The 13,194-nt window shown below is 31.3% G+C and overlaps 1 protein-coding gene across 1 annotated transcript in view; it reads right to left on the bottom strand.

The window, feature by feature from the left end:
- Positions 1–13,194, bottom strand: part of LOC143052116 (xylose isomerase-like) — a 32,419-nt gene that overhangs the window by 7,315 nt on the left and 11,910 nt on the right. Inside the window, exons 8-10 of the mRNA XM_076225087.1 lie at positions 11,818–11,901; positions 11,161–11,216; positions 10,107–10,177 (exon numbers count right to left, since the gene is read on the bottom strand). Of these exons, the coding sequence (XP_076081202.1) occupies positions 10,107–10,177; positions 11,161–11,216; positions 11,818–11,901 (211 nt within the window). The remainder of the gene's footprint in view (positions 1–10,106; positions 10,178–11,160; positions 11,217–11,817; positions 11,902–13,194) is intronic.

Raw genomic sequence — 13,194 nt, 5'->3', positions numbered from 1 at the left:
TTGCGCAATACTGTGCAATTGAAAATATTTGCTATTGCACAATACTGTGCAATTGAAGATTTCTTGCTAACGCAATACTGAGCAATTGAAAATTTCTTGCTATTGCACAATACTGTGCAATTGAAGATTTCTTGCTATTGCTGAATACTGTGCAATTGAAAATTCTTGCTATTGCACAATACTTAATATAATAATTTTGGACTTGATTTGAACCAACTTGAAAACTGGGCCCATAAACAAAAATCTAAGTACATGTTTAGATTCAGCATATCAAAAAAGCCCAAGAATTCAATTTTTGTTAAAATCAAATTTGGTTTAATTTTGGACCCTTTGGACTTTAATGTAGACCAATTTGAAAACGTGACCAAAAATTAAGAATCTACAAACACAGTTAGATTTGGCATATCAAAGAACCCCAATTATTCAATTTTTGATGAAATCAAACAAAGTTTAATTTTGGACCCCGATTTGGACCAACTTGAAAACTTGGCCAATAATAAAAAATCTAAGTACATTTTTAGATTCAACATTTTAAAGAACCCCAAGGATTCATTTTTTGTTAAAATCAAACTAAGTTTAATTTTGGACCCTTTGGAACTTTATGTAGACCAATTTGAAAACGGGACCAAAAATTAAGAATCTACATACACAGTTAGATTTAGCATATCAAAGAACCCCAATTATTCAATTTTTGATGAAATCAAACAAAGTTCAATTTTGGACCCTTTGGGCCCCTTATTCCTAAACTGTTGGGACCAAAACTCCCAAAATCAAACCCAACCTTCCTTTTATGGTCATACATTTGTATTCAGATATCGCAGATCAAATTTATTCGTTCATTGTTTAATCATTCGTTTTTTGATTGAGTTAAGTCTGCCAATTGATATTTTATCGTATGTTTTTCTTTGTTGTAATGTTATGCTATTGTTTCAGAAAAAGGGAGAAGGTTTGGATCCATTAAAACGTTTAATCCCGCTGCAAATGTTTGCACCTGTCCTAAGTCAGGAATCTGATGTACAGTAGTTGTCGTTTATTTATGTAATATATACGTGTTTCTCGTTTCTCGTTTTGTTTATATAGATTAGACCGTTGGTTTTCCCGTTTGAATGGTTTTACACTAGTAATTTTGGGGCCCTTTATAGCTTGTTGATCGGTGTGAGCCAAGGCTCCGTGTTGAAGGCCGTACTTAAACCTATAATGGCTTACTTTTTAAATTGTTATTTGTATGGAGAGTTGTCTCATTGGCACTCACACCACATCTTCCTATATCTATAAACCTTATGTTTGAATTTCATAGATTTCTATTTACTTATACTTAACTTATGGTGCGAAAACCAAGAATAATGCTTATTTGGGCCCCTTTTTGGCCCCTAATTCCTAAACTGTTGGGACCAAAACTCCCAAAATCAATCACAACCTTCCTTTTGTGGTCATAAACCTTGTGTCAAAATTTCATAGATTTCTATTCACTTAAACTAAAGTTATAGTGCGAAAACCAAGAAAATGCTTATTTGGGCCCTTTTTGGCCCTAATTCCTAAAATGTTGTGACCAAAACTCCCAAAATCAATCCCAACCTTCCTTTTGTGGTCATAAACCTTGTGTCAAAATTTCATCGATTTCTATTCACTTTTACAAAAGTTAGAGTGCGAAAACTAAAACAAGACGACGACGCAGGACGACGACGACGCCAACGTGGTAGCAATATACGACGAAAAAATAAAATTTTTGCGGTCGTATAAAAAAGGAATGGGGAATGTGTCCATGGGACCCAGATAATGCCTCTACGTGCATGTACAATTATAAGGAGACATTACTCAAGAACAATCAACGTGTAACTAGTCAAATTCGTTTTTTTATCTAATTTGTGTGGTAAAACGCATTATGTATAACTTTCACAACATTTTATTAGGGCAAACTTAAAGTTTGGAACGGAAACGAAAAATTCATCAATTGTAAAAGTGACGCCACCGAACTTGATCTATGTTAAGTGGTAATAAGAATTGTGTAAAAAAAGGACGAAAGATACCAGAGGCACAGTCAAACTCATAAATCGAAAATAAGCTTACAACGCCATGGCTAAATCTGAAAAAAGACAAACAGACAAATAGTACACATTACACAACATAGAAAAATAAAGAATAAACAACACGAACCCCACCAAAAACTAGGGGTGATCTCAGGTGATCCGGATGGGTAAAATTTATAATATTTGGTGCGCACTTAAATAAGAGAACGTAAACGAACATTTTTTATCAATTTATAATGGGACATAACCTTAAAAGCTAAAAAAAGTAAAGTCATCCAAATTCTGTGTTTTGTGGTTATAAGCATTGATTATTGCCTTACATTTTCTTGAGGAATATTAAAGTTAGAGATCGGAAAGAAATTTGGAAAGTACAGCAGGACTCTGGTCAAACTTAATGCCTACTCCTTTACAGGCAAACAAATCCGTATAACATAATTGCATATTAAGAAACATTATGTGCTTGTTCGATAACTTTTACCAAGAACGTTCGAAGCCATATAACAATCTCATTTTATTCATTTATAAACTTAACAGAACAGACCAAAACAACTGTAGAAAAGATAATGGGGATGTACGTAAACTCATCATAGATTATGGACTAAAACAAATGTATCCTTTCGATCATGCAAATTCCGATGCAATGTCTAATTCATGTTGGTGGTACCCTGAGAGACTGATAGTCTGCAAGAAGATGTATTGAATTACTAAAAGAGGGACATAAAGATACCAAAGGGACAGTCAAACTCATAAATTGAAAACAAAATGACAACGCTATGGCTAAAAATGAAAAAGACAAACAAAAAACAGCACACATGACACAACATAGAAAACTAAAGAATAAACAACACGAACCCCCCAAAAAACTAGGGGTGATCTCAGGTGCTCCGGAAGGGTAAGCAGATCCTGCTCCACATGTGGCACCCGTCGTGTTGCTTATGTGATAACAAATCCGGAAAATAGTCTAATTTGGTAGGTCACATTCATGAAGTTACGACGTAAGAAACATATCCGATATCATTTGTGAAACGGTTATTCCATAACGGTCAACCAACTCGTGATGGCGTCCGTAAAATTTGCGAAGGGATGATTTCAACTTCACCATTTGGAACTCTTGGTTTTATATCTTCTTTGTGAGCAGCAACCCTCTATCAAGAAAATCATGATAGGAAATGCAAGCAAAATATGATATAATTAAAAACCAATTGTTCAGAGAACCATTGATGGTCTTTCCACCAGTAATGATTTTTTTATATGAAAATATTAAAATTTGGTTTTAAATGTCAATTTCAGCGTCAAATGGCAACTTATTGTACGCTGATTCCAAAAATATAAGGTATTACATACTTTTACAATAATTTGTTACAAAAATTAGTTACTTCCGGTTTACAAAAGATCACTTCCGGTTAGCTTTTTCAACGTCATACTGCTTGCAACCTTATGCAAAAAGTCTAATAGCTTTAACATGAATCCATATGAGGTAAAAGCAAAGGTCAAAATCTAGAACGTTGAATTAACATATGACCTTGAGCTCAATTTCAAGATCATGAACTAAGGACATCAAATCAAAAGACTCTAGGTCTTTACTTTATATTGTTAATGAGTTATATTACCATACGACTCATATTAGATATAAAAGGGGGGAAAACTAGCAACAAATGTTTACGTACCCTTTCGACTAAAATTTATGTGTAACTACATGTCGCAACTAACAATTATGTGAAAATATTTTGTCGATATCTTATAAGATTTCTGAAAATAAGAGATAACAAGCCAAAATCAAAAAATTAATCATGACCTTGACCTTTGACCTTGACCTCATTTTCATTTTTTGGGACCAAGGACCTCAAATCAAAAGACCCTAGGTCTCTAACACTTATGGTTTTCCAGTTAAAAATGCATCACTTATATCAAATATAAAAGGGGAAATAACTCTCATATGGAGTCTCCGGATAGCTTCAGTCAAAATAAATCAAATCATCCTGAGGATATAACGAGCAATTTGGTAAAATAAATTTGTCGGTTTCTTATACGGTTGTGAATATTAAGCGATAACAAGAAAAACAGTGTTCGGGGAGATAACTCTTACATGGATAAGATTTTGGTTACGCGGTGTCAGTTTCAAAAGCGTATTAATTGTTCGATATCATATACCATATATCTAAGCGACATCTTGCGAAACAAAAAAAATTGCGAAGGAACAAAAAGTTGGCGGAAGAAAAAATATAATTATTAAAATGTCAATTGTTCTTGAACAATTGAGAGGTCTTTCCTTTTGTAATGTAAAATACATGTTCCAATAGACGTAGAATGTATTGAAAAGATTTAAAACACACTAAAAGTCCTTAAAATAAGGTCAAAAACAAATAATTCGCTATTTTGGACATGACCTTGACCTTTGACCATTTGACCTTTGTCAAGGTCATTGGTCCACAATGTCATTGCTGAAGACCCCATGGGTCTAGGACCTTTGGTTATATAGTAAAAGTTGATTTTGTCTTTTCAGGGGTTATGCCCCTTACAGAAAGGTCAAATCTCTTCGGTCAAAATGTAACAAAGTTGCGCTTTAATGACCCTAACATTTTCCACTATTCAAAACTTCTGTAAGTATAATGGTTTCTGAGATTATCCCATAACAAGGTGTTAGGTCAAAGGTCAAGGTCAACATACACATATGACCTTGAGATATTTTTCAAAGTCACATGAATTGATGATGAATGGTGAAGATCCTAGGTGTCTACTACTTATGGTTTCTGAGTTTTGGTGGCCAACCGACACCGGTTAATTTTCACGGAAAAGTGGAAAGACCTAATAAGTTTCTGTGTACTTCAATAGAATGTTCATAGGTTTAAATGATGCAAGTTTTGAATTTATTTAAAAGCTTTAAGATACGTGTAAGCTTATATTATACATGTAACAACAACACTGCTGTTTTTCTAAAAAAAAATCCGCAATGAATTAAGCAAATATTATAATTCAGTAACTCAATTTAAAAATATATAACTACCTCCTGTAAGACAATTTTTTTTATCTTGAACAATGCTTTAATAAAAAAAAATACCTATCAACCTACCTACTAGGATAATGCTGTTTGATAAAATACCTCATATGTTTTATATAATACCCATAAGTCAATGATTCTACTACATTGTATAAAATAACATACAGAATCGTGAAATGATTTTAAAGGCATTTGCCAATGTACAGTTTACATGAAACATATTTATGGGACAGAGAACCAATTTAACAAAATATAGATAACGCATTGCCATGTATGTTCGATAAACCAATTTTACATTTCAATCGTCTCTTGTCATAAACAAAACTATTCACTATTTATATCTTAAAAAGTTTTAAATCAATTTGATAGTAATGCATTTTACGATAACAAAAACATTAGAAATTATATTAAGCTACATAAATTGGCACTGACGCTTTCTACATTTTATATTTTATTAGTAAATGCAATTTGAAACGCTAAAACTAAGACTTTATATCGAAAAAAGTAAAATCACAAAAATACTGAACTTAGAGGAAAATCTAATCGGAAAGTCCATAATCACATGGCAAAATCAAATAACAAAACACATCAAAAACGAATGGACAAGAACTGTCATATTCCTGACTTGGTACAGGGATTTTCAAATGTAGAAAATGGTGGATTTTATAAACCTGGTTTTATAGCGCTAACCCTCTCACTTTGATGACAGTCTCATCAAATTCCAATATATTTACAATGATGCGTGAACTAAACAGACATAATAAATAAAATAGTCAAAATATGGGTACAGCAGTCATCATTGTTTAACAATTTTAAAAGTAACAATTTAACAGAACACAAACCCATCTATCTACAAACACATTCATTGATTCGCGTGTCTGACGTTAGAAAATTTATACGTCACATATATTTGTCGTTAAATGTATATACAATTTTTTTTTAATTTTCAGATAGGCAATGTTAGCATACAGGGTTAAATATCAAAAGTATGTAAGGATCAATTTTAGAAATAGACCGAGATTTAAAATAGTACAAAAGTTGTATAGAATTTATAAGAATCCACAAAAAGTTCATTCCACTACGCGATTGAATAATTTTGACGTTTGTGGTTCAACGTATTTTGTAATTCATAATAGAAATATATCATAATGACATTAAATAGAACAATATCATACTGACAGGATCTTTTAAAAGTAAAGAGTCACGTAAATACAGTGAAAGTGTCATTTACAAAAAAATCTGTACAATAAAGGCAACAGTAGTATACCGCTGTTCAAAACTCATAAATCCATGGACAAAAAACAAAATCGGGGTAACAAACCAAAACCGAGCGAAACGCATTAAATATAAGAGGAGAACAACGACACAACACCGAAACGCAACACACACAGAAACAGACCAATCATCAGACAAAACACCACGAGAATAACAAATGTAACATGAAAACCAAATACATGAATTTGGGATAGACAAGTACCGTGCCACGTCTTATCTCAATATCTCAAAAATAAGAGAAAACACAAACGACTCAACGTTAAAATGCAACACAAAGAGAAACGAACAATATTATAACAATGACCATCTTCCTGACTTGGTACAGGACACTTTTAAAGGGGAATAAAAGTGGTGGGTTGAACCTGGTTTTAAGGCATGCCAAACCTCGCACTTTAATGGCAAAGTTAAATACAACACCGAAACGACAACACAACACCACAGGACCACAACACAAACAAACAGGAGAACATATTAGACACAGAAAAACATGATTAATAGATAACAAAAAGCATCAGGTCCAAAATTCAATACGCCAAAAACGCGCCTTGCCCACACAAGACTCACCAGTGACGCCCAGATATAAAAGATCGAACGTGAAAAAAGTACAAAGTTGTACAGCACTGAAGATCAAAAGTTGAAAAGGTTTCGCAAAATACGGCATTGTTTTTATGCCCGGGATAAGAACATTCTTATTATATAGAACAATTCATGCTATTGCAAACAGTAAATTTTATCAAATGAATATGAAAGAGATATACACAAAGAAACTAAAGTATTAACTAATTACAGAAAACTAAACCTGAATACATAACGCCTAGATATAAAAGATCGAACGTGAAAAAGGTACAAAGTTGTACAGCACTGAAGATTAAAAGTTGAAAAGGTTTTGACAAATACGGCATTGTTTTTATGCACTCTCCATTAAAAGTGCATTGTACGGTTAATGTATAACTATTTCGGTAGATGAACACTTAGTTTTGAATTTGATGCTCGTTTGATCCAATGAATAAAAACCTTTGTTTTCAATCAATAATACTGATAATAATACACGACATAAAGAGATGAACACTAACATTCCTTTTAAAGAACAGAATATATGAAACGGAGTTGAACTCGTCCACATTCTCCTTACAAATAATACAAGATAATCTACCACCATTTATTTAATAGGACAAGAAGTGACAATTTTTCAATAAGAAGTGTACAGATATAGCTTTTCGCTATACAAAAAGGTATCTAAAGAATATTGCTTCTCAATATTGGTGATATAATACAGTCAATCTGTTTTACCTCTCGTTTCCTATATCTTAGATGGTTGTTTTTCATTCGTTTGAATAGTTTCAGCTTTTAATTTTGCCATTTGATAAAGGACTTTCTGTTTTGAATTGTCATTGGAGTTTGGTATTTAATAATATAACTATTTATGTTTTTTCTGTAAACATTTGAATTCCCGCAACATCTTATAATAACTTATCAAGGATAACTGTATGTCGGTAAGTCAATAGAATGTCAAAGTTCGTCTGTATTTGTATTCGATGCTTCAGTAACATTATTATTATTTAGAAAAGTTGAGAAAAAGGTCGTCCTTGGTAACAGATGAAAACATTGAATCGGTTATAGTTCGTTTTAGTTGTACAAAACCTCAGGTCTCCTCTAGTCGCATCGTTTCTGTTATTTTGATTTATGACTAAACGACTGTTGAACCTTCCTCTGTTTCTAATATAATTCCGTTTTCCGTTGATTTAAATTTTAAGCAGCCTGTCGACTTTTCCATGATATGCGAGCGTCTTGATCTCGTATTAAGATTCATACAAATCATTGTCAATAACAGTACTCTTCAAAACTTATTTCACTCGCTTGCGATATAATCATTCACCAATTTATTACTTTAGTTTTATCACAGTATTGATCAATTAAAAAACAGAACAATAAAACAAAGAATGAAAAAAAAAAGAGAAAAATTGATATGGAACTCCTCCAACAAAAACAAATTTAGCTATAACTAAATGAAATAATTATGCTCTTCCAACTTCGTACTTAATATGGCCTTTTATAACATTTTTAATTCGAGCGTCACTGATGAGTCTTTTGCAGACGAAACGCGCGTCTAGCGTCAATATTAAATTTTATTCCTGGTATCTATGATGAGTTTATTATTATCCTCTTAGATGACTGAACAAAACCATATATTGTCGCCAAGTACAAATTGTATTTAATTTCTTTCAATTATCCATTTTTGTACACACAACGTAATTCAGAAAATACATTGATAATATATCTATATAATATAGTTCAATTCCTTTTTGTGACGAATTTGCATGCCGATTTATAAAATTTGCTTTGATTGTATACTCAGGTCATGTATAGTAATTTCATAGCAACGAATTACGTTACCAGTCTTCAAAACTGTTTCTCAAATAGAATATATGCATATTTGTAAAGGAAATTTAGCATTTTTCTTTAAGTAAAGTTTTAATGATTTAAGGTAGAACAATACAAAGATTGTATAACTCCAACTCCAAAGTTTTAAAATTCTGTAACTTCCTTAATAATGTTGAAAATTTATAAAAGTGGTAGTTTTGGGTAGCTAACAGATTACTCGTTCAAATTAATGCAATGTAGATTTTATTATATGTTGTTCCTATGGCCATTATCTACAAAAGGGTGTCTCAGATTTCAGATAGAATGTATAGATCAAATTTTACACCTAATTAAACATTATTTTCTTTTATGTGGTTAGGATGTTTACACTAATTAGAGATTTATGAGAGAATGGAATACCATAGAGACAATCTGAGACACCCTTTTGAAGCCCATGATGTGTTGATTAAGATTTCGTTAAAATTTTCTATATAGTTAAAGAGATGATAGAGCTAAATTCATTGAAGTGAACTTACCCAGATTTTGCCACTAATTACATAATAATTGATTACATAATGATTGCATAATAAAAATATTGCATTCATTTACAAGATTAATCTTTTATCTATCTATATATACCTATTTTATTATTTTCTATGCATTCATAAGAAAGTTACAGCATTTCAAAGGTTAGTGATTGGAAGTAAAAAAATCTTTGTATTGTGCTACCTTAAGGGAAGCTTTCTATTGTTTTTTTTTGCTAAATCGATTACAAGAAGATCCACAACAAACGTTTTGGACTGTTAAAATGCTTTATAAAATCACAGAAAATACCGAACGGACATTCAAAGCTCACAAGTGAAGAGAAGGTGACAACGCCATTGAAAAAGGAGATAAAAATACGACAAGATGAACAAGAACACTGAAACTCAGAAACACTTCATTGAAAACAAAACAAATGAAAAACGAAGTAAAACAAACCAAAACTTAAGGTTCCACAAATACTGATCCACTGTTAACCTCATCGGTGTATTTATGGCTGTATTTTTATAGAAGGATTTTTTACCTTTTTTACTTTAAGGATTGGGTTGTGATTTAAGAATTTATAAGATAACATTAGTGAACGGTATATTGTGCTATACCTAAATGTCTGTTTGAATCAATAACGTAGAGTAATACATCGGTGTGCATAACAAATCATTTTCCAACTACATATTTCTGTTCCGTTTCATTTGAATCAATTGTTTTAATATTGTATTATATCCCTCGTAGTTTTAAAGGTCTTTTCTGTTAAATTTCATATTTATTAATCAATCTTGCCAATCAATATATTAGAAAATACAAATCAAGCAACAACAGAGACACTTATATGCAGATACCCAGAATTCAAATTGAAATAAAATGGTTAGAATTAATAGGATGTGTGAAATAATTAAAATCCTTACGCTGATGACATCACTATGTCGTGTTCGTAACAGTGTCCAGCTAGGGTCGTGTGATTGGGTTCTATGTTTAACTGAAATAATATAAAAAAAAATGAAATTCATTCAAATGAAATATAAAAAATCAACAGGAGTTAATAGAAATGTTTTGTTGGCTATAATATTGAAATCAATCACTCTTGACACTTAGATTTCAAACCCCTGTTATATCCACTAATTTTTACATGGATTAAACATTCTATACCATATTTCAATATAAGCCAGATACTGATAACTGTTGATTACAGGATCACTGGAATCAATAGATTAATTAATATTGTAAATACTATCCAGTAAACTGTAATTCACCAATTCTCTGATAATTCTCTTATCAATCATATGCATTAACCATGTGGAAATTATTGGCTTTCTGCCTTTTTCTCGGTCAGTTTGAAATTGTAATTTGTCTTAAATAAACCTATCACCAGGGCTGATTTTAATCAAAACAATTTAAAATTGAAATTTGCCTTACTTGTTGCCTGAACAAGGACTTGTATATCCAAATATACAATTACTTGGTCTAAAATATATCATTTTATAATGATGTCTATCTTCTCAAATAGCTAACATTTAATACAAGAGTACAAATGTTTTATATTTAATAGAAATGCTTTGACATCACTGATGAAAACCAGTCTGATTGGTAAATTTAATCAAAAAGTTTTTGTTAACTGATAATGTTAAGATATTCATATCTTTGCACGAGTTAAAGAATCAAAACAGCATAATTATCTTGTATGTTTTTTATACTGGCAATTGGAACTTACATTATACAATGACTGTAAAGTTTATATGATTGATGCTGTCTGAAGGTAGGCATTGAAACTACACTGATGTTCTATACATGTCAAAAGAAAAAACAAAACCAGGCACTGAATGAATGGATATTTTTTGCATTTGATGGACACATGACTGAACAAAAACATTAGATAATTAACAATTAGATGATGATTGGAAACGATCGTATACAAATTGCAATACATTTTTGGAAGAAGAAAAAAAACATAATTATCCTTACTTTGTAGTCATTTTCTAATCCAAAATGTTTCAGGAACCCAATAACTGTCATGGCATCTGCAAAAAAAAAGAAACAACGTTTGGTAGAAACACTTGGCATCTCAACTTATTTTTCTATCAAATATGACAAAAAAAACCAACATTGGTTGCTGTAAGTATAAGTATATATCATAGAACGAATGATTAATTGAGTTGACTTCATATAAATGTATTTAAAAATAAATAAAGCTCTAGATAGGAAAAAGGGTCGTTCGTTTGCACGTCTAACTGGTTAAATTAACAATTTTTTTCACCTGTACCAAGTTGGGTATCTTTATCATGTATTATACGTTATCGTTGTCTACCTTTGACATCTTTTGTAAAAGAGTGTTAATTTGGACTAGTTCTGACCATTTGTTTAGATATTTATTTATATGCTATTCAATTTGAAAAAAGCCATATATCATTTTTTTTTTCAAAAGTAACCTTCACAAGTTACCATATGCATATTGTGTCTAAAGTCTTGGATTCACTATCTTTCATAATGGCCCCCGGGAAGGTTGCATGCACAAGTTTTTTTCTTATGTTTTGTTTTATCTTTTCAAAAAAATATGTTTTGAAATCTTAGCATACTTATATTAATGAATGAAAATGTTTAAATTATGTTATTTGTTCTTACCATAATCATACTGATGTTTTGATGGTTCTTTTGGTTTGGGCTCTATCAATAAAGGCCCAGTAAAACCAATCTTCTTTTTGAAGGCTGGAAAGAGCAAGATAATTTGAAGACGAGTAGAGTTATGAGTGTCTTGGAAACCATAATTAGGAAATATCATACATAAAAAGTAAAATAACAAAATAGCATCACACGAATGGATAACAACTTTTCCACAACAATTTGTTAGTTAGGGCAAAGTTTGGGTACTTGGGTACCATTTCGAGGTTTAGGGATATTTTATGTGTATTTACTCTTTGAACATCTGCTGAATACCAAAATGTATAGTAGTAATAAATGCATTTCTATTAAATTATGTTAAAAAAACAAACTGAACGTATCTATAATGAATACAGATTTTTTTTAAATAACCGAAAGTTTACTGTTCTTCAGTTTTTCATGTATCTTTGTTTTTACAAAATTGTTTTGTATTTCTATTTTTGGTAGAAGCAGGGAAGTAACAAGAGATTTTTGGCGAACATTCACAGCGACCGTAAAATATGTTTTGTTAGAAAAGCTGACGCATACATGTATATCAAATGTAAATAGAAAGATATTTCTGGATCGAATTATTCTAATGGAAATAGGACGAGCGAATGCTATCACACTTGAATACCAAATAGAGTTTACTAACAGTAGTAGTTCACCTAAAACAAAAACTCAATCGAAAACTATCTAATGTAAACAACGAAAATTTTAAAGAACTGTGACTGAGGAGAAAGACATAAAATCCAACATTGAAATGAACTCTGTTAAAGCTAATACAACTACATACCATGTATCATTGAAATATCATTAGTGTTTTATTAACACGACCTGATAATAGCCTTTAGCAATTATCGCCGCTGTTTTAGACAAGACTTCCTATGAAATCCCTCTTTTACCTCTACGGGTTTTCCGCAAATAAGATCGGTTCAAAAGGCAGCCATTCCTTGCAATTTTATAAATAATATTTTTGACAATCATTCATAAAGAAGCCTTTCAAAATGATAAGCGTAATTCGTGTCGATCAGATACAAAGCTTGACGAACCTCGACATGACTTTAATAATACTATATAGCAAATATATTTCACTACCAAATGGTATAGGAAATTTACATCATCCACGAAAGAAGTTGGAGAGATAAGGTGCACTTAAACCTTATATATTATATAAGATCAAATCAATTTCAATTTACCACATGGCTGTATAATGTCTATTAAATGAAATTAAATAGCTAATCCAATGTACATTGTAGGGATCAGAAAAACATATTTTTTATAGCCTTATAGAATCAAGACTAATGACCTAATCAAAAGTGATCAAATTGTTACCGAATACAGAATAAAGTTTCCCAATAT

This window comes from Mytilus galloprovincialis, chromosome 1 (assembly GCF_965363235.1).
Source record: "Mytilus galloprovincialis chromosome 1, xbMytGall1.hap1.1, whole genome shotgun sequence".
Lineage (NCBI taxonomy): Eukaryota > Metazoa > Mollusca > Bivalvia > Mytilida > Mytilidae > Mytilus > Mytilus galloprovincialis.
Note: the sequence above shows the minus strand (reverse complement) of the source record. Positions and strands in the feature narration are given on the sequence as shown.